At 42.8% G+C, this 20,596-nt stretch overlaps 1 protein-coding gene and 25 non-coding genes across 28 annotated transcripts in view; 1 reads left to right on the top strand and 25 right to left on the bottom strand.

Annotated features, from left to right (window-relative positions):
- Nucleotides 1-20,596, top strand: part of osbpl1a (oxysterol binding protein-like 1A) — a 54,474-nt gene that overhangs the window by 11,371 nt on the left and 22,507 nt on the right. For all 3 annotated transcript variants that reach the window (XM_086089895.1, XM_086089893.1, XM_086089894.1), the window contains 7 exons: nt 124-225; nt 1,936-2,073; nt 2,878-2,959; nt 4,071-4,177; nt 7,399-7,552; nt 8,796-8,988; nt 11,494-11,569. In XM_086089895.1, coding sequence (XP_085946021.1) covers nt 124-225; nt 1,936-2,073; nt 2,878-2,959; nt 4,071-4,177; nt 7,399-7,552; nt 8,796-8,988; nt 11,494-11,569 — 852 coding nt within the window. The remainder of the gene's footprint in view (nt 1-123; nt 226-1,935; nt 2,074-2,877; nt 2,960-4,070; nt 4,178-7,398; nt 7,553-8,795; nt 8,989-11,493; nt 11,570-20,596) is intronic.
- On the bottom strand, nt 12,029-12,100 carry trnap-agg (transfer RNA proline (anticodon AGG)). Its single transcript has one exon. It is a non-coding gene; the product is annotated as a tRNA-Pro (tRNA).
- trnap-agg (transfer RNA proline (anticodon AGG)) lies at nt 12,561-12,632 on the bottom strand. Its single transcript has one exon. It is a non-coding gene; the product is annotated as a tRNA-Pro (tRNA).
- On the bottom strand, nt 12,882-12,953 carry trnap-cgg (transfer RNA proline (anticodon CGG)). The gene has a single exon. It is a non-coding gene; the product is annotated as a tRNA-Pro (tRNA).
- Nucleotides 13,039-13,110, bottom strand: trnap-agg (transfer RNA proline (anticodon AGG)). The gene has a single exon. It is a non-coding gene; the product is annotated as a tRNA-Pro (tRNA).
- Nucleotides 13,361-13,432, bottom strand: trnap-agg (transfer RNA proline (anticodon AGG)). The gene has a single exon. It is a non-coding gene; the product is annotated as a tRNA-Pro (tRNA).
- trnap-cgg (transfer RNA proline (anticodon CGG)) lies at nt 13,526-13,597 on the bottom strand. Its single transcript has one exon. It is a non-coding gene; the product is annotated as a tRNA-Pro (tRNA).
- On the bottom strand, nt 13,838-13,909 carry trnap-ugg (transfer RNA proline (anticodon UGG)). Its single transcript has one exon. It is a non-coding gene; the product is annotated as a tRNA-Pro (tRNA).
- Nucleotides 13,995-14,066, bottom strand: trnap-agg (transfer RNA proline (anticodon AGG)). Its single transcript has one exon. It is a non-coding gene; the product is annotated as a tRNA-Pro (tRNA).
- Nucleotides 14,151-14,222, bottom strand: trnap-ugg (transfer RNA proline (anticodon UGG)). The gene has a single exon. It is a non-coding gene; the product is annotated as a tRNA-Pro (tRNA).
- trnap-agg (transfer RNA proline (anticodon AGG)) lies at nt 14,685-14,756 on the bottom strand. Its single transcript has one exon. It is a non-coding gene; the product is annotated as a tRNA-Pro (tRNA).
- On the bottom strand, nt 15,006-15,077 carry trnap-cgg (transfer RNA proline (anticodon CGG)). Its single transcript has one exon. It is a non-coding gene; the product is annotated as a tRNA-Pro (tRNA).
- On the bottom strand, nt 15,163-15,234 carry trnap-agg (transfer RNA proline (anticodon AGG)). Its single transcript has one exon. It is a non-coding gene; the product is annotated as a tRNA-Pro (tRNA).
- Nucleotides 16,119-16,190, bottom strand: trnap-agg (transfer RNA proline (anticodon AGG)). Its single transcript has one exon. It is a non-coding gene; the product is annotated as a tRNA-Pro (tRNA).
- trnap-ugg (transfer RNA proline (anticodon UGG)) lies at nt 16,427-16,498 on the bottom strand. The gene has a single exon. It is a non-coding gene; the product is annotated as a tRNA-Pro (tRNA).
- On the bottom strand, nt 16,584-16,655 carry trnap-agg (transfer RNA proline (anticodon AGG)). The gene has a single exon. It is a non-coding gene; the product is annotated as a tRNA-Pro (tRNA).
- On the bottom strand, nt 17,219-17,290 carry trnap-ugg (transfer RNA proline (anticodon UGG)). Its single transcript has one exon. It is a non-coding gene; the product is annotated as a tRNA-Pro (tRNA).
- On the bottom strand, nt 17,376-17,447 carry trnap-agg (transfer RNA proline (anticodon AGG)). Its single transcript has one exon. It is a non-coding gene; the product is annotated as a tRNA-Pro (tRNA).
- trnap-ugg (transfer RNA proline (anticodon UGG)) lies at nt 17,532-17,603 on the bottom strand. The gene has a single exon. It is a non-coding gene; the product is annotated as a tRNA-Pro (tRNA).
- Nucleotides 17,689-17,760, bottom strand: trnap-agg (transfer RNA proline (anticodon AGG)). The gene has a single exon. It is a non-coding gene; the product is annotated as a tRNA-Pro (tRNA).
- trnap-ugg (transfer RNA proline (anticodon UGG)) lies at nt 17,854-17,925 on the bottom strand. The gene has a single exon. It is a non-coding gene; the product is annotated as a tRNA-Pro (tRNA).
- trnap-ugg (transfer RNA proline (anticodon UGG)) lies at nt 18,645-18,716 on the bottom strand. Its single transcript has one exon. It is a non-coding gene; the product is annotated as a tRNA-Pro (tRNA).
- trnap-agg (transfer RNA proline (anticodon AGG)) lies at nt 18,802-18,873 on the bottom strand. The gene has a single exon. It is a non-coding gene; the product is annotated as a tRNA-Pro (tRNA).
- trnap-ugg (transfer RNA proline (anticodon UGG)) lies at nt 18,967-19,038 on the bottom strand. Its single transcript has one exon. It is a non-coding gene; the product is annotated as a tRNA-Pro (tRNA).
- On the bottom strand, nt 20,190-20,261 carry trnap-agg (transfer RNA proline (anticodon AGG)). Its single transcript has one exon. It is a non-coding gene; the product is annotated as a tRNA-Pro (tRNA).
- Nucleotides 20,354-20,425, bottom strand: trnap-ugg (transfer RNA proline (anticodon UGG)). The gene has a single exon. It is a non-coding gene; the product is annotated as a tRNA-Pro (tRNA).

The raw sequence follows: 20,596 nt of genomic DNA, 5'->3' as shown, positions 1-20,596 counted from the left end.
CATTAAATTATTGTATTTTATTTATTATACATAATGAAATACTGGAGTAATAACAAGGAAATGTATCTTTAAAAAAATATATATTTTATTTTTTCCGCCACGTGATTTTTGTTGTTGTTTAAGATGCGGTCCAAAGATAAGTGCATCTTCACCCTGAAGTGCTTCGATGACAGCGTCCATTACTTCAAAGCATCATCCAAAAAGGAGCCCGAGGCGACAAGAAAAGTACGGTTTGATGTTTCCACGCTTTTGCGCTTCCTTCAACGTAATCTCCGTCCCTGACGATCAATTTGCTTCTTTTTGATGACTTGAAAAGTTAAGCTCCCGCCGGTGCACGCTGTCACGTCAGCGCTCGCTATAACAAATACCTATGACACAAATCGCCTCACATTTGGCCGGCCCCCTTGCACATTTGCTGTGACATTTGTCTGAGGGGAAAAAGTCAATGGCCGTCTTGTTTGTCATGCTTTGTACTCTGCTATTTACCAGCTTTGGATGTCCAAATTGTTTTGTTTTTTTTCCATGTCAGAACAGGCTGACAACAGAATTGATTTCAGTAGATGCACACTTGAGTGGCCAGAATTGCAAGGTTAAGCTTTTGAAATTGGGCTTTTGAGATGAGGTTAGGATTTTAAATGAGGGTTTCGAATTTGGGCTTTAAAGCATGGGTTACCGTTTCAAATAAGGGTTTCAAACAGGGTCAGGATTTAAAATGACACATTTAAGACTAATATTGGGCTATTTTTAACCCAGCAATTTTAAGAACTGCTATAACCCAATATTGGGTTATTTTTAACCCAGCAGTTTTAAGAGTGTATGTTATCAAGCCAAAGTTAGGAAAATAGGGTTTCAAACAAAATATAAGGCCTCAAATTATGTTTTTTTTAAAACAGGGTTGGGGTCTCAAATTAGGGTTTTTCCACACAATTAGAGTTTAAACGGGGTTTTAAAGCGGGGTTAGGATTTCAAGCCTGGGTTTGGGTCTCAATTTAGAGTTTCAAGGCAGGATAAAGGCTTCAAAACAGGGTTTTGAATTGGAGTTTCAAGAAAGTGTTAGGGTTTCAAGCCTGGATTTTAGGGTTTCGAGGTAGGGTTTCAAGCCAGAGTTAGGATTTTAAAATGTGCTTCCAAAAAGGTGTTTTCTAAGTAGAGATTCAAATAAGGGTTGGATACACAAAGTAGGGTTTTGAAACAAGGTGAGAATTTCAAATTAGGATTTAAGAGAAGGTTTACGGTTTTAAAACAGTGTTCAAACTGGTGGTTTCGATCCAGCGTTAAAAAAGGGTTAGTGTTACAAATTTAAAGTCAAGCCAGGGTACGAGTTTAAAAATAGGGTTTGAAGACATGATTTGGGTTTCAAATTACAGTTTCAAACCTGGTTACGGTTTTTAAAATTGTGTTTTGAGCCAGGGTAGCGTTTCACTTGGGGTTAGTCAAGATTTTTCTTATCATTTATCGAGCCACAACACTGACAATAAGATTTGGTATTGAAAAAAAAAATGTCATTGTGGAAAAAGCTGCATTGACATTGAAACAAGTATTGGCATTGTAAGAGGTTGTAATGAAAAATAAAATACAGACATTAAAGAAACACTATTTTCTGTACAAAACCTGTGACGAGAGAAAGAGAGAGAAAAGAGAGTGTAAAAAAATCTGCAGATTGGCATTGAAAAAGACAAAAAAAATGCTTAAAGAAAATATGTATTACTTTTTTTGTCTGTATTTTATTTTTCAATACAACCTTTTACAATGCCAATACTTGTTTCAATGTCAATACCAAATCTTATTGTCAGTGTTGTGGCTCCATAATAATTTTGCATGCAATACAAAAAAAAAAAAAAAAAAAAAAACAAATGCTTGCTTTGCTGTTTGGCTTTTCTAGTCTAGTCCCTGTCGATTTAATTTGAACGTTTTCCCCTCACTATTGACTTGCAGGCTTGGCTGGACGCATTGGAGGAGCACACAGCCTTCAGCACACACTACTGCTCTCAGGAGCAGGACAGTCGGGGGGGCGACGAGGATGATAATGAGGAAGATGGCTTCTCGCTGGGTCGGATAGCCGACGCCCTGCAGGTGGCTAACACACACAAACAAACAACAGCCAAGCAACAATTACAGTCATTAGAAAAATCCGATGGGGTGCAAGGATCGCGCTGCGGAAAGGCCCACACTCACAACCCTACTCGTGATTAGGGTTCTTTTTGTTGTCATGACTTCAAACAGGTCGGGGAAGGGTCTCAAAGTAGACTTTTAGGCCAGTGCTAGCCTTTCAAAGTATCGTTTCAAGACAGGGTTAAAGTTTCAAATTTGGGTTTCGGGAAAGGGGTAGGTTTCGAGGTAGAGTCAGGGTTTTACATTAGATGAGATTTCAAAATAGGATTTTTCAAGTACGATTCTTAAACTATGGTTTTAATGAAAGATTACGTTTTCAAAGTAGGGCTTCATGGCAGTGTTTTGGTTCCAAAATAGAGTTTCAAACTTGGATTAGGGTTTCAAATGAGGATTTCAAGACCATCAGGGGTCCAAATGAGAGTTGCAAGATAACGTTTGGGTTCAAAATTTGTGTTTCAAGACCGGGTTAGGGTTTTAAAGTACATGTCGATTTTCAAGACCGTGTTTGGGTTCCAAGTTAGGGTTTGAAGCTACGGTTAGGGTTTCAAGACAGGGCTTGATCATATGGTTTCAAACAAGGGTTAGGGTTCAAAAGTAGGGTTTTTAGTAAGGCTGTGATTCCAAATTAAAGTTTCAAGTTTAGATCAAAGTTTCAGACAAAAGTTACGACTTCAAATTTGGGCTCATGATGAGACTTTCAAACTATAATTAGGGTTTCAAAGTAGCAACTGATTGATTGTCTCTCTTTGTCTCTCCCCGATTCAGGCGGCGCAGGCGAGCCACGCCAGGATGGAGCAGGAAGTGGAAGCCTTCCTATCCGCTGTCAAGACTGACAGCCTGGCACAAGGTAACAAGGTTTATTTCACATTTACGGAAATAACCTCGCAAGATATTGGCAGCCGCGCTTTGGAGAAATGTGACTATAATCTTAGAATAAGACAGAGTGGCACTCAGACGAGAGCAGGCCTCCCGTCAAGGGCAAGCAACCGGCAACAAACAGATACCAGAATGCGCTCGTTAATATTCAGAAATTTGGGAAAATGCGTCAAATAAACGCTTGCAAGGTGAAAAATCTGTCACAAAGTTTTTCCGATGACAAGTTTTAATGAAGAAGTTTTCTGCTGAGTGGCACTCGATAGATCGCGAACCTCAGCCAAGGCCCAAAGATCTGGATTTGAATCCCCCACCAAATTGTTTACTGCAAGTAATCAGGTTGGTGCATTTGCTGAGAAATGTGTGAGAAAAAAATGTTTACTGTAGAATTGTTGAATGAAACTAAAATGAAGTACAACCACTCACCCTTTAACAGTAGTAAGACTTTTGTATGCTTTTGCATCACTGGTATGCTTCGATTGTGGCATCACACAAAAACAAAAATCCAAAAAGGGTTTTAAGATAGTGTTTGAATTTCTAAGTTGGGTTTCAAGACAGGGTTTCAAATGAGTTTTGTATTGTTTTGTTTTAATCAGTCATTGGGATTTCAAAGAAGAGTTTATAGACGGATTAGGGTTTCAAAGTACGGTTTGAAAACCGGGTTAGGCTTTTCGAGTAGAAGTTTTAAGACATTTTGGGGTTTCAAATGAGGATTTCAAAACAGGGTTAGGCTTTCAAAGTTAGGTTTTTAGACAGAGTTGTGGTTTCAAACAAGGGCTAGGGCTTCAATTTAGGGTCATAGGACAGAGTTAGGGTCTCAAATTTGGGTTTAAAGCAAGGGTTGAGGTTTGAAATGTTGTTTTCAAACATATGTTAGGTTTCTAGGTAAGGTCTCAAGAAAGGGAAGGGAAGTTTGGATTTGGGTTTCAAATCAGGCTTTCAAGACAAAGTTAGGGTTTCAAATCAGGGTTATAATTTAAATGTTGCCGTTTGAATTCTGGTCTGTTTTGTTTGTAGTTTTTAATTAAATTGCAATTTTGCCCTAGTCTGTCCTTGATGATTTTTATTTTTTATTTTTTTGCTAGAGTTTCCATCCTTCACAATGGAGAAGCTGCAGACCATTCGCAACCTGTCAGGAGAGACCGGTTCCCACCTGGCCGTCTGTCTCGGACTGGTCTCCAAACAGGAAGTGGTGAGTCATTAACGGTCTCAATCCAACTATGCCAAGAAAACAATTTTGTATTGCAAACGTGATATTATTGGGTATACGATAACAAATCTGAAATCATTGCTAGTTCCATTAGCCCTTATATGGTGTTTTGCATTGTGTATTAGCATCAAGCTAGTAGACTTGGAACATGCAAGGTTATGTGGTTTGGTTAAATACAGGTTGGGCCAAAAGTAAGAATCACATTTTAAATGTCAATGATAGAAAATAATACTAAACTTCTATGGGAGTTACTCATATCTTAAAAAGGTTACACATTTTATAAATGTGTTTTTATTACCGTTCACAATTGTTACATGGAGGATGTCTAAGTGTTAGCTATAACCTGTTTTAGGTTAGTTTTATAGTAAACGTCACCTGGGAGTGGTAGTAAACAGCTTTCTACAATAGGTCACTCTCTGCAAAACTGCTTCCTGTTGTGACATTAAAGGCAGAATTGTTGAGTGCGCTCTCGTATTGTTCAGCTGCAAACCTCCCGATAGCGTTCATTTCTCGAGCAGATCGGTCGCCATCTGCGGTGACAACGGTGTCATTCATGCCTCACGCTCGTTTCCAGAGCTCAGTGTGAGAAAAACGCAGGAATGAATTAGCGTGCTCATTAGAGACCAAACAAGCTGCCAGATCATCCAGCGGAAGAGCCGGGCCGCAGATTTCTGGGTTGTGACACCTTGGCCCGGGGCCTCCTCGGCTCAGCTGGGCGAAGCCTTTTCAACCGAGACGTGCGCAGGCATAAATGGCACACGGGCCCACCCCCCTCGGATTCTCAAGAATAGGCTGGCGCTCAGTAGGAATAACCTGAATATCTTCTCGGAGCAGCACACCACCGCCGCCGCCGAGTGTGAATGAAGCAGCAGGGTGTGCATTTTAAAGATGGGAAATCATCTTCAGCGTGACTCCAACCCAAAAAGAATTTCACTTGTTAAAAATTGACTTTTGTCCTCATTAAAGTTCAGCTTTTACTCTTGTTATATTTTATCTATTAAGAAAATCTGACTTCAGTCTCATAACTTTAGGACTTCTATCTTGAATTTTTTTTAAATCTTTGACAGATTACAACTTTGGTTAACATTTTTTTAATTTGACAGCTTGAAAAAAATAGCATTTTATTCTCTTTAGATTCTGGAGTGTTCTTAAAAAAATTAAGCATTTTAATTTATTTTTAAAGATGCAATTTTAGTGTCTTTAAATAAATAAATAAAATCTGCAATGTTTTACCTTTTTTCCTTGTAAATACAAAACCTCATCTTGAAACATCTGAATTTATTCGCATTCGCTAAAATGTAAAACATTTTTTTTTTAATTCGAAAAATTACTTCTAGAGTGGCGGCACGGTGGCTGACTGGTTAGCACGTCCGCCTCCCAGTCCAGAGAACGTGAGATAGAGTCCGGGCTTTTCGGCCTTCCTGGGCCTGGGTGGAGTTTGCATGTTTTCCACGTGCTTGTGTGGGTTTTCTCCGGGTGCTCCAGTTTTCTCCCACATTCCAAAGACATGCATGGCAGGTTAATTGAACAATCCAAATTGTCCATAGGTGTGATTGTGAGTGTGAATAGTTGTTTGTCTCTGTGTGCCCTGCGATTGGCTGGCAACCAGTTCAGGGTGTACCCCGCCTACTGCCCAAAGCCAGCTGGGATAGGCTCCAGCACCCCTTGCGACCCTTGTGGGGACAAGCGGTTAAAAAATGGATGGATGGATGGATGGATGGACTTCTAGAGTGCCTTTAAAAAGTGTACACACCCCTGTCTAACTGCCAGATTTTTTGTGATTTTTGAGTAGTGTTGTTCCGATACCTGTATCGGGAGAGGCCCCAATACTGCATAAAAACAGTGGTATCGACATCGGCAAGTACTAACAAGTAACATGCCGATACCATTATTTCCGACGCTAATATAGGACTTTGGATTCAGCATCTTGTGTCTTGCTTGTGCACGACATTCACTGATGTGTGACATGTTCACTGCATGCCGGACCAAGATAGCCTATAAGACCTTGAATGCTCTGAACCAATGACAGGGCACCTTTTGAAAAAAACAACAACCCAGGTATCAGTACGGTATCGGCATCTATACTGCAAAACTGGGTGTCGGGGGCCAAAAAACGGTATCAGAACAACACAAATTTTGAGCAATGAGACCAAGATGAATCATCCACCATTAAAGTGATCAGTCAGGAAAAGCCTACTAGAACATGTGAAATTTGGGGTTAATCAGGGGCACTTAAAATGATGGCAGGTGTCTCCCGGTTAAAAATCATTTTAACATTTAAAATGAGTTTCAATGTGATTTGTTAAACCGGAACATAGTTATAAAAGGGTGTGCACACTTGTGCAACCACATGATCGCATGGTTTTGTTTCTACGTACCCACTGTAAAATAATTAAGTTTTCTTTTCTATAGATTTTTGAAAAGATATATCTTGTCTCATTTGCTTTTACTATCACTAAAACCTGGGATTTGAACAGGGGTGTGTAGACTTTTTACATCCTCTGTAACTTTCTCTCATCCTTTTTGAATGCTACAAGGTCTTGTCTCCCTGTTTCATCCTTGTCTGAATTTTTGTGATGTACCATGTGGAGGATTGGCCCCAATCTTCGCCTCACTTGCTTTCACACCATCGGGCGAGACGTTTTGGTGGGCAAAGTGCTGCTGGGGTGCTCGCTATTACTCCGGATGCTTTTGCTAATGCTCCATGTGAGTCCATTACCCGTCATTTGATCTCCACTCCCGCCGACCAGTCGCGTTGTCGGGCAACGCGAGGTAGCAGCGGCCGCCATTACGCCTCGACCCCAGCAGCTGCATCCCCGTCTCGGCGTAATGACGGCGGCGGGTTCAGCTGGGCTCCGCTCTGCTTGGCTCGTGCACTTAGGTTTGTAAAAGTGGCACTAGTCTAGACTTTAGTTGAAGTGTGTACTTAAACGTCAAAGCAACCAAACAACTGCCTAAAGAAAGGCCCCCGCTAGCTTAATGCTAATGCTAATCACCAAATATGCACTTGAACGCAAATATTGTAATTTAGTTACTTGACTGAGAATTCAAGTGGGTTTCATAATAGTTTCTCAGAACTGATTAATGGCACTTGCATTCATTTTAATGGCGAAATATGCTTTGCGATGATTTTTAATTCAATGTTTGTGTGCCTCCCACTGTAAACCCAGAAATGAGTGTAGTGTTTCATTGTGTGCGTGCAGGTGCGTAGCATGAAATTGGAGCTGGAAGTGGAGAAGAATAAGATCCTGTCCAAAGCACTGCAGACGCTTGCCACCGAGCACCATGAGCTGGAGCAGGTCGTCGTCAAGGGCTCCAGCGGCCTCAGCGATGATGAATTCCACGACGCCGTGTCTGGTCAGTTGAATATGATGAAATTTGGAGGGCGAAAATGTGCAACTTTTAAATGCAAAAAAAACATTTTTTAATCACACTTTATTCTAGGGCTATCGTGACTTGTAAGAAATGTGTAACTTTTTATCCCGAAAAAATTATGTACTATTCTGGTAATATCATGTTGAGACCTTTTCTTAAAAATAAGCAAATTTTTGTCTTGAAAAAAATTCCGCTTTTATCTTTAACCTTAAAAATTATGAAAATTTGTTTTTTACTTCTGATATTATGACTTTCGTCTTGAAAATATGCAACTTTATAATTTTTCAAATCGAGTTCTAGGATGTTTTTTATTTTTTTTAAATCTGAATAAATATTTTCATAATATTCCTACTTTTTTCTTGAAAATATGTCCCTGGTAATTTCATTCTAGTATTAAAAAAAACATTTGTATCTAAAGAAATTATATTTGATTCTCATAATATTATTTTTCCTTTTTTTTTAAACAAAACAAAACAAACATTTTATTTGGGAAAAAAATCCCTTTATTCTCGCAATATTGTTTAATTGAAAATATTTGATTTTATTATCTTGACAAAATCTTACTTTAATTCTTGATATTATACAACTTTTCAATCTTGATTTATTTGTGAAAATTTTTTAAAATTGAAAATATGACTTTTCTTATCTTGTCCAAATCTTAATTCACTCTCATAATATTATGACTTGAACATTGGCGACAAAATTATATTTTATTGTTTTAAGATTGCAACTTTTTTTTCTCAAATTTCATAATCTTAAAAAAAACGTATAATATTGTTATGACTTTTTTTTTTAAGTGCAAATTAATTTTATTTTCATTATATTGCAACTTTTTGCTCATAATTTGTTTTATACTTATGTATATGACTTAACGCTCATAACATTATGAGTTTTAATAAAAATACAAATAAACTTTTTCTCCTCAAAATCTGACTTTATTCTCATATTTTGACATTTTTCTTTTGAAAAATCTGACTTTATTCTTGTTACTAGAAAAATCCCCCGAAAATTTTGAATGGGACTGCAACGTGGAAGCCGCATGTGCTGGACAGTTTGTACACTTGTAGTAGTTGTAGTAGTAGTAGCAATAGTAGTAGTAGTAGTAGTAGTAGTAATAGTAGTAGTACTTGTAGCCCTGCAATCACTGAATGAATAGCTTCTTGCTCCAAATAACTGTTCTTTTTCCCCAAAAAGTTATTTAAAAAAAATGTATCTCTTCCTCCAGGTTCAGATTCGGAGCTCTCCCTGAGCGGCTTTGAGACAGTGGCAAGTCATTCCTTCGAGGAAGAGGAGGAAGACGACGAGGAAGATCGAGTCATGTTTGGCAGCAGCAGCAGCACTCGGCCCGACGGCGTGTCGCAGGACGATCGCCATGGCAACGACCAGCAGACGCAACCCAACGGGATCACCAAGTATAGGTCAGCGGTGCACGCCGGCATTCATAAATGAGACCATACACTTAACTCATTCACTGCCAGCCCAGATGTCTAAATTGATTAATTTAGGATGAAAGTATCTAATCTGAAATATGATTTTTTCCAAAATCTCCATATAACCACCCCCCCCCCCCCCAAAAAAAACAACAACAAACAAATAAAACCGCCCTTTATTTTTGTTTTCTTGATGAGTTTTAAATTCCTCATCGCCAACTTCAGGCTGTTACTACCTCCCAAATGTTTTCTTCCCCTCGCTCCTCTTATTTATTTTATCCTCTCGGCTCTTTCCACTTGATGCGCTGAATAATTTAGAGCAGCGGTGGCCCCCGAAAGACGGAAAGGACAGGTGTCTTTGTCTTTGCCGTTTAAATATTGATGGGGGCTCGGCGTCGGGCGCTAATCAGTCAGCTCTGTTGACCGTTCCCTGCAGGCAGCTTTTAATGAACTGCTTCAGCATGTGCATACTGTAAATGAGCCATGTAAAGTATCATGCAAAAGTCTCCATCACACTTATTTGGAATAAGTAAATAGTAAATAGTAAATAATATAGTAAATAGTAAATAGTAAACTAGCATGAACGAACATGAAGATGATAATATCAAGAATTACGAAAACAAACTCAAGTTATTTCTCAGCTTTCTTTAGTTTTTTGTTTGTTTGTTTTTTCAAGATGAACTCATTCACTGCCATTGACAGCTGTAGATGTCAAAGTTACATTTTAAATGGGATGGTATGTACAGGTAATATAGATGAAAAAAAAACAAGTATTATGGCAAGAATAGAGTTATAATGTCATGAGAGTAATTTTGCAATATTATGAGATGTAGGTATGGATTACAGTAGTATATTTTAAGAACAAAGTCATAATATTAAAGAATAAAGGTTGGATTTTTATTAGAAAAAAAGTTATATATTTTGAGAAAAGTAAAGTCATAATATTACCAGACATTTTTAGTAATGTTTTGAGACTTAATTTTGAATTTGTTTGGAAAAAAAGTTGGAAACAAATATTACAAGAAGAAAGTAAGTCTTTTTTTTCTTTTTTTTTCTTTTATATCTCGAGAAAAAAAGTCACAATATTATGAGATTAATGTGGTAATATGATGTCAAGTATAAAGTGTGAAGATTTTTTTTAAGATGCAAATTTGAAGAACAAAATCATTATATTACAAGAATATTCATATGTTTTTCTAAGTTCAAGTTTTTTTTATTTATGAAAAAAATGTGATAATACAATAATTTTTCCAAGATTTAAATGTTCGATTTTTATAAGAGGAAAAAAGTCTTAAGAATTAAGTCAAATTTATCTTACATAAAAAGTAGCATATTTTAGAGAACATTTTGAAATAGTAAGAGAATAGTCCGATTTTATTTCTAAATAAAAAGTCATAAGATTACAAAACTAAAGTCTGAATCTGTAGCATTTTTTTAGATTAAAAAGAGTTGTATATTTAAAGTCTGAATATTACAAGAATAAAATCCGATTTTTTTCCCCCAAAACATCATAATAAGTGGATTTAAAAAGTTTAAAAAAAATTTGGGGCCGTTTTTAAATATTTTCTATTTTTTTCAATTACAATTTTTTGGGGGGTGGGGGCATTTTTTTGTGGAAACCGCTCATTGGTGGTATACTGCTGCTTATTCAAAAAGATTATTTTCAGGGTTAACTTTTTTCTTTTCATAATATTTTTTTCAAAAAGCAATTATACAAGGTGTCAGTTATGCATGGATTTGGTCAGTTTTACGCAGATTTACCGGCTTGGTCATTATCTTCTGTTTTACAAACCTACATCCTCGTAAAATTGCTCTAATTACTGTTCTCGGTCACCTTTTTCATAAAGGCCAATTGGAAGATTTTATAGGCTTGATCATAAAAAATAAAGACTATTAAAAAGTAGGAGTTGACAGGAACTGTAAGTCAACCGAACATCCAAAAGAAATGAACCCCAAAACAGCACTACTTGTAGTTATGCCTGAAAACTAAATCACTGCTCTGGGTTTACTAGCGGCTTCAAGTGCACACAAATATTTTTTATCTTTCGACAGCATTGGAAGAAATAGTGGACCTGGCTTGCCCAATGCACATCTTGAGACTTCCAGCCCGGCAGGCCACATATCATAGAAACACCGTCGGCTTTTGTTGCAGTGTGTCACTCAATACCTGAAAAGCCTCTTTAGCTGGCCAACACTTGAATAAGATATGACGCCCGCAGCTATTGTGTGTCTGCCATGTTTAATAAAATTAGAGCAGTCAGCTAAAAGTCATTTTCAGTATAATTCATTGCAGATTGTGTTAAAAGCTGAGGGTTTAAATGGGAACACTCAAATCAATTTATAACACAAAAGCTTTAAATATTTTCGGTGTACAGCTTTTTCTTGAAACTACTTGTGTGTGACTTAACCCAACCCAAAAATGTGACTTGAATCATTCTCTTGGTATTCGGACAAAATGCATTTTCTTGTAATGCATGTGTATTGTTATTTCAGGACTAGTTTACCTGCTCCAATGTTTTCAAGAAACGACTTCAGCATTTGGAGTATACTAAGAAACTGCATCGGAATGGTAAGAATCTATGCCCATCTCTCAACATGCTAGGTTTTGTTTTGTTTTGTTTAATTAAAGCTGTATTTTGTGTGGCTTTGGCCAGTGGCCCCTGTGTAGGCTTGACTTGATGACAAATGATTTCATTGATGCCTCGTTTTTCATGATGATGACATGACAGTGACGAGCGAAAGATGGTGGATGCCTGCCAGTACACAATCGGCACACAGTAGCAGCCAAAGAACCTTTTTGATTGCACCATTACTTGTCTCATTGTCAATTTCAAGAGAAATATAGGAAATACCTTTTAAAAAATGTCACGGACAGAATTTTAACCCGGGACCGATCACACGCAAAGCCAGAATTACACCCCTAGACCAACAAGCCATGATTGAACTTCCATGACCTCCTTACTTGTCTCAAGGGCCACCATGTGGCAATTGACAGCGAAAAGGGCCGGGAGGGAAATCCTTGAGAAGAGGGCTTGTCCGGGATTTGAACCCGGGACCTCTCGCACCCTAAGCGAGAATCATACGCCTAGACCAACAAGCCATGAAATAACTTCCACAATGTACTTACTTGTCACATCGGCCACCATGTGGCAATTATCAGCAAAAAGGGAAATCCTTGAGAAGAGGGCTTGTTCGGTATTTGAACCCAGGAACTCTCGCACCCTAAGCGAGACTCATACGCCTAGACCAGGGGTGCTCAAGTTCGGTCCTCAAGAGCTCCTATCCAGCCTGTTTTCCATGTTTCCCTCCTTCAGCACAGCTGAATCTAATGCTCAGCTAATCGGCAAGATTTGCAGAAGCCGGATAACGATCCTGATTGTGAATCAGGTGTGTTAGTGGAGAGAAACACGGAATACAGGCTGGATAGGGGCTCTCGAGGACCGAACTTGAGCACCCCTGGCCTAGACCAACAAGCCATGAAAGAACTTTCACAACCTCCTTACTTGTCACATGTGCCACCATGTGGCAATTATCAGCGAAAAGGGAAATCCTTCAGAAGAGGGCTTGTCCGGGATTTGAACCCGGCACCTCTCGCACCCTAAGCGAGAATCATACGCCTAGACCAACAAGCCATGAAATAACTTCCACAACCTCCTTACTTGTCACATCGGCCACCATGTGGCAATTATCAGCAAAAAGGGAAATCCTTGAGAAGAGGGCTTGTTCGGTATTTGAACCCAGGAACTCTCGCACCCAAAGCGAGAATCAAACCCCGAGAACAACAAGCCATGAAGGAACTTCGATGACCTCCTTACTTGTCACATCGGCCACCATGTGGCAATAATCAGCAAAAAGACTGGGGAGGGAAATCCTTCAGAAGAGGGCTTGTCTGGGATTTGAACCCAGGACCTCTCGCACCCGAAGCGAGAATCATACGCCTAGACCAACAAGCCATGAAAGAGCTTCCACAACCTCCTTACTTGTCACAAGGGCCACCATGTGGCAATTATCAGGTGAAAAGGGCAATCCTTCAAAAGAGGGCTTGTCCGGGATTTGAACCCGGGACCTCTCGCACCCTAAGCAAGAATCATACGCCTAGACCAACAAGCCATGAAAGAACTTCCATGACCTCCTTACTTGTCACATGGGCCATCATGTGGCAATAATCAGCTAGAAGGGTGGGGAGGGAAATTCTTCAGAAGAGGGTTTGTCCGGGATTTGAACCCGGGACCTCTCGCACCCGAAGCGAGAATCATACGCCTAGACCAATAAGCCATGTTAGAGATTCCACAACCTCCTTACTCTTCACAAGGGCCACCATGTGGCAATTATCAGGTGAAAAGGGCAATCCTTCAAAAGAGGGCTTGTCCGGGATTTGAACCCGGGACCTCTCGCACCCTAAGCGAGAATCATACGCCTAGACCAACAAGCCATGAAAGAACTTCCATGACCTCCTTACTTGTCACATGGGTCATCATGTGGCAATAATCGGCGAAAAGGGTGGGGAGGGAAATCCTTCAGAAGAGGGCTTGTCCGGGATTCGAACCCGGGACCTCTCGCACCCGAAGCGAGAATCATACGCCTAGACCAACAAGCCATGAAAGAACTTCCACGACCTCCTTACTTGTCACATCGGCCACCATGTGGCAATTAGCAGCAAAAAGGGCATTCCTTCAGAAGAGGGCTTGTCCGGGATTTAAACCCGGGACCTCTCGCACCCGAAGCTAGAATCATACGCCTAGACCAACAAGCCATGAAAGAACTTCCACAACCTCCTTACTTGTCACATGGGCCACCATGTGGCAAATATCAGCAAAAAGGGAAATCCTTCAGAAGAGGGCTTGTCCGGGATTTGAACCCGGGACCTCTCGCACCCAAAGCGAGAATCATACGCCTAGACCAACAAGCCATGAAAGCACTTCTACAATCTCCTTACTTGTCACATGGGCCACCATGTGGCAATTATCAGGTGAAAAGGGCAATCCTTCAAAAGAGGGCTTGTCCGGGATTTGAACCCGGGACCTCTCGCACCCTAAGCGAGAATCATACGCCTAAACCAACAAGCCATGAAAGAACTTCCACAACCTCCTTACTTGTCACATGGGCCACCATGTGGCAAATATCAGCAAAAAGGGCAATCCTTCAGAAGAGGGCTTGTCCGGGATTTGAACCCAGGACCTCTCGCACCCAAAGCGAGAATCATACGCCTAGACCAACAAGCCATGAAAGAGCTTCCACAACCTCCTTACTTGTCACAAGGGCCACCATGTGGCAATTATCAGCAAAAAGGGAAATCCTTGAGAAGAGGGCTTGTTCGGTATTTGAACCCAGGAACTCTCGCACCCTAAGCGAGACTCATACATCTAGACCAGGGGTGCTCAAGTTCGGTCCTCAAGAGCTCCTATCCAGCCTGTTTTCCATGTTTCCCTCCTGCAGCACAGCTGAATCTAATGCTCAGCTAATCGGCAAGCTTTGCAGAAGCCGGATAACGATCCTGATTGTGAATCAGGTGTGTTAGTGGAGAGAAACACGGAATACAGGCTGGATAGGGGCTCTCGAGGACCGAACTTGAGCACCCCTGGCCTAGACCAACAAGCCATGAAAGAACTTTCACAACCTCCTTACTTGTCACATGTGCCACCATGTGGCAATTATCAGCGAAAAAAGGGAAATCCTTCAGAAGAGGGCTTGTCCGGGATTTGAACCCGGGACCTCTCACACCCTAAGCGAGAATCATACGCCTAGACCAACAAGCCATGAAATAACTTCCACAACCTCCTTACTTGTCACATCGGCCACCATGTGGCAATTATCAGCAAAAAGGGAAATCCTTGAGAAGAGGGCTTGTTCGGTATTTGAACCCAGGAACTCTCGCACCCAAAGCGAGAATCAAACCCCGAGAACAACAAGCCATGAAGGAACTTCGATGACCTCCTTACTTGTCACATCGGCCACCATGTGGCAATAATCAGCGAAAAGATTGGGGAGGGAAATCCTTCAGAAGAGGGCTTGTCCGGGATTTGAACCCGGGACCTCTCGCACCCGAAGCGAGAATCATACGCCTAGACCAACAAGCCATGAAAGAGCTTCCACAACCTCCTTACTTGTCACAAGGGCCACCATGTGGCAATTATCAGGTGAAAAGGGCAATCCTTCAAAAGAGGGCTTGTCCGGGATTTGAACCCGGGACCTCTCGCACCCTAAGCAAGAATCATACGCCTAGACCAACAAGCCATGAAAGAACTTCCATGACCTCCTTACTTGTCACATAGGCCATCATGTGGCAATAATCAGCGAAAAGGGTGGGGAGGGAAATCCTTCAGAAGAAGGTTTGTCCGGGATTTGAACCCAGGACCTCTCGCACCCGAAGCGAGAATCATACGCCTGGACCAATAAGCCATGTTAGAGATTCCACAACCTCCTTACTCTTCACAAGGGCCACCATGTGGCAATTATCAGGTGAAAAGGGCAATCCTTCAAAAGAGGGCTTGTCGCGGATTTGAACCCGGGACCTCTCGCACCCTAAGCGAGAATCATACGCCTAGACCAACAAGCCATGAAAGAACTTCCATGACCTCCTTACTTGTCACATGGGTCATCATGTGGCAATAATCAGCGAAAAGGGTGGGGAGGGAAATCCTTCAGAAGAGGGCTTTTCCGGGATTCGAACCCGGGACCTCTCGCACCCGAAGCGAGAATCATACGCCTAGACCAACAAGCCATGAAAGAACTTCCACGACCTCCTTACTTGTCACATTGGCCACCATGTGGCAATTAGCAGCAAAAAGGGCATTCCTTCAGAAGAGGGCTTGTCCGGGATTTAAACCCGGGACCTCTCGCACCCGAAGCTAGAATCATACGCCTAGACCAACAAGCCATGAAAAAACTTCCACAACCTCCTTACTTGTCACATGGGCCACCATGTGGCAAATATCAGCAAAAAGGGAAATCCTTCAGAAGAGTGCTTGTCCGGGATTTGAACCCGGGACCTCTCGCACCCAAAGCGAGAATCATACGCCTAGACCAACAAGCCATGAAAGCGCTTCTACAACCTCCTTACTTGTCACATGGGCCACCATGTGGCAATTATCAGGTGAAAAGGGCAATCCTTCAAAAGAGGGCTTGTCCGGGATTTGAACCCGGGACCTCTCGCACCCTAAGCGAGAATCATACACCTAAACCAACAAGCCATGAAAGAACTTCCACAACCTCCTTGTCACATGGGCCACCATGTGGCAAATATCAGCAAAAAGGGAAATCCTTCAGAAGAGGGCTTGTCCGGGATTTGAACCCAGGACCTCTCGCACCTAAAGCGAGAATCATACGCCTAGACTAACAAGCCATGAAAGAACTTCCACAACCTCCTTACTTGTCACATGGGCCACCATGTGGCAAATATCAGCAAAAAGGGAAATCCTTCAGAAGAGGGCTTGTCCGGGATTTGAACCCGGGACCTCTCGCACCCAAAGCGAGAATCATACGCCTAGACCAACAAGCCATGAAAGAGCTTCCACAACCTCCTTACTTGTCACAAGGGCCACCATGTGGCAATTATCAGGCGAAAAGGGCAATCCTTCAAAAGTGGGCTTGTCCGGGATTTGAACCCGGGACCTCTCGCACCCTAAGCGAGAATCATACGCCTAGACCAACAAGCCATGAAAGAACTTCCACAACCTCCTTACTTGTCACATGGGCCACCATGTGGCAATAATCAGCGAAAAAGGTGGGGAGTGAAATCCTTCGGAAGAGGGCTTGTCCGGGATTTGAAGCCGGGACCTCTCGCACCCAAAGCGAGAATCATACGCCTAGACCAACAAGCCATGAAAGAGCTTCCACAACCTCCTTACTTGTCACAAAGCAAAAACATGTGGCAATTATCAGGCAAAAAGGGCAATCCTTCGAAAGAGGGTTTGCCCGGGATTTGAACCCGGGACCTCTCGCACCCTAAGCGAGAATCATACGCCTAGACCAACAAGCCATGAAAGAACTTCCATGACCTCCTGACTTGTCAGATCGGCCATCATGTGGCAAATATCAGCAAAAAGGGAAATCCTTCAGAAGAGGGCTTGTCCGGGATTTGAACCCAGGACCTCTCGCACCTAAAGCGAGAATCATACGCCTAGACTAACAAGCCATGAAAGAACTTTCACAACCTCCTTACTTGTCACATGGGCCACCATGTGGCAAATATCAGCAAAAAGGGAAATCCTTCAGAAGAGGGCTTGTCCGGGATTTGAACCCGGGACCTCTCGCACCCAAAGCGAGAATCATACGCCTAGACCAACAAGCCATGAAAGAGCTTCCACAACCTCCTTACTTGTCACAAGGGCCACCATGTGGCAATTATCAGGCGAAAAGGGCAATCCTTCAAAAGTGGGCTTGTCCGGGATTTGAACCCGGGACCTCTCGCACCCTAAGCGAGAATCATACGCCTAGACCAACAAGCCATGAAAGAACTTCCACAACCTCCTTACTTGTCACATGGGCCACCATGTGGCAAATATCAGCAAAAAGGGAAATCCTACAGAAGAGGGCTTGTCCGGGATTTGAACCCGGGACCTCTCGCACCCAAAGCAAGAATCATACGCCTAGACCAACAAGCCATGAAAGAGCTTCCACAACCTCCTTACTTGTCACAAGGGCCACCATGTGGCAATTATCAGGCGAAAAGGGCAATCCTTCAAAAGAGGGCTTGTCCGGGATTTGAACCCGGGACCTCTCGCACCCTAAGCGAGAATCATACTCCTAGACCAACAAGCCATGAAAGAACTTCCATGACCTCCTTACTTGTCACATCGGCCATCATGTGGCAATAATCAGCGAAAAGGGTGGGGAGGGAAATCCTTCAGAAGAGGGCTTGTCCGGGATTTGAACCCGGGACCTCTCACACCCAAAGCGAGAATCATACCCCTAGACCAACAAGCCATGAAAAAACTTCCACGACCTCCTTACTTGTCACATCGGCCACCATGTGGAAATTATCAGCGAAAAGTTAATTCCTTCAGAAGAGGGCTTATCCGGGATTTGACCCCGGGACCTCTCGCACCCTAAGCGAGAATCATACGCCTAGACCAACAAGCCATGAAAGAACTTCCATGACCTCCTTACTTGTCACATCGGCCATCATGTGGCAATAATCAGCGAAAAAGGTGGGGTGTGAAATCCTTCGGAAGAGGGCTTGTCCGGGATTTGAAGCCGGGACCTCTCGCACCCAAAGCGAGAATCATACGCCTAGACCAACAAGCCATGAAAGAGCTTCCACAACCTCCTTACTTGTCACAAAGCAAAAACATGTGGCAATTATCAGGCAAAAAGGGCAATCCTTCGAAAGAGGGTTTGCCCGGGATTTGAACCCGGGACCTCTCGCACCCTAAGCGAGAATCATACGCCTAGACCAACAAGCCATGAAAGAACTTCCATGACCTCCTGACTTGTCAGATCGGCCATCATGTGGCAAATATCAGCAAAAAGGGAAATCCTTCAGAAGAGGGCTTGTCCGGGATTTGAACCCAGGACCTCTCGCACCTAAAGCGAGAATCATACGCCTAGACTAACAAGCCATGAAAGAACTTCCACAACCTCCTTACTTGTCACATGGGCCACCATGTGGCAAATATCAGCAAAAAGGGAAATCCTTCAGAAGAGGGCTTGTCCGGGATTTGAACCCGGGACCTCTCGCACCCAAAGCGAGAATCATACGCCTAGACCAACAAGCCATGAAAGAGCTTCCACAACCTCCTTACTTGTCACAAGGGCCACCATGTGGCAATTATCAGGCGAAAAGGGCAATCCTTCAAAAGTGGGCTTGTCCGGGATTTGAACCCGGGACCTCTCGCACCCTAAGCGAGAATCATACGCCTAGACCAACAAGCCATGAAAGAACTTCCATGACCTCCTTACTTGTCACATCGGCCATCATGTGGCAATAATCAGCGAAAAGGGTGGGGAGGGAAATCCTTCAGAAGAGGGCTTGTCCGGGATTTGAACCCGGGACCTCTCACACCCAAAGCTAGAATCATACCCCTAGACCAACAAGCCATGAAAAAACTTCCACAACCTCCTTACTTGTCACATCGGCCACCATGTGGAAATTATCAGCGAAAAGTTAATTCCTTCAGAAGAGGGCTTATCCGGGATTTGACCCCGGGACCTCTCGCACCCTAAGCGAGAATCATACGCCTAGACCAACAAGCCATGAAAGAACTTCCATGACCTCCTTACTTGTCACATCGGCCATCATGTGGCAATAATCAGCGAAAAAGGTGGGGAGTGAAATCCTTCGGAAGAGGGCTTGTCCGGGATTTGAAGCCGGGACCTCTCGCACCCAAAGCGAGAATCATACGCCTAGACCAACAAGCCATGAAAGAGCTTCCACAACCTCCTTACTTGTCACAAAGCAAAAACATGTGGCAATTATCAGGCAAAAAGGGCAATCCTTCGAAAGAGGGTTTGTCCGGGATTTGAACCCGGGACCTCTCGCACCCTAAGCGAGAATCATACGCCTAGACCAACAAGCCATGAAAGAACTTCCATGACCTCCTGACTTGTCAGATCGGCCATCATGTGGCAATAATCAACGAAGAGGATGGTAAAGGAAATCCTTCAGAAGAGGGATTGTCCCGGATTTGAACCCTGGACCTCTCGCACCCAAAGTGATAATCATACCCCTAGACCAACAAGCCATGAAAGAACTTCCACAACCTCCTTACTTGTCACAAGGGCCACCATGTGGCAATTATCAGGCGAAAAGGGCAATCCTTCAAAAGAGGGCTTGTCCGGGATTTGAAGAGCTTCCACAACCTCCTTACTTGTCACAAAGCAAAAACATGTGGCAATTATCAGGCAAAAAGGGCAATCCTTCGAAAGAGGGTTTGTCCGGGATTTGAACCCGGGACCTCTCGCACCCTAAGCGAGAATCATACGCCTAGACCAACAAGCCATGAAAGAGCTTCCATGACCTCCTGACTTGTCAGATCGGCCATCATGTGGCAATAATCAGCGAAGAGGATGGTAAAGGAAATCCTTCAGAAGAGGGATTGTCCCGGATTTGAACCCTGGACCTCTCGCACCCAAAGTGATAATCATACCCCTAGACCAACAAGCCATGAAAGCACTTCCACAACCTCCTTACTTGTCACAAGGGCCACCATGTGGCAATTATCAGGCGAAAAGGGCAATCCTTCAAAAGAGGGCTTGTCCGGGATTTGAACCCGGGACCTCTCGCACCCTAAGCGAGAATCATACGCCTAGACCAACAAGCCATGAAAGAACATCCATGACCTCCTTACTTGTCACATCGGCCATCATGTGGCAATAATCAGCGAAAAGGGTGGGGGGGAAATCCTTCAGAAGAGGGCTTGTCCGGGATTTGAACCCGGGACCTCTCACACCCAAAGCGAGAATCATACCCCTAGACCAACAAGCCATCAAAGAACTTTCACGACCTCCTTACTTGTCACATCGGCCACCAGGTGGAAATTATCAGCGAAAAGTGAATTCCTTCAGAAGAGGGCTTATCCGGGATTTGATCTCGGGACCTCTCGCACCCTAAGCGAGAATCATACGCCTAGACCAACAAGCCATGAAATAACTTCCA

This window comes from Leptonotus elevatus, chromosome 11, assembly GCF_054856555.1.
Source record: "Leptonotus elevatus isolate MCC_2025b chromosome 11, RoL_Lele_1.0, whole genome shotgun sequence".
In the NCBI taxonomy this organism is placed as follows: Eukaryota; Metazoa; Chordata; class Actinopteri; order Syngnathiformes; family Syngnathidae; genus Leptonotus; species Leptonotus elevatus.
The sequence above is the reverse complement of the archived record's forward strand: the minus strand, read 5'-3'. Positions and strand labels throughout refer to the sequence as shown.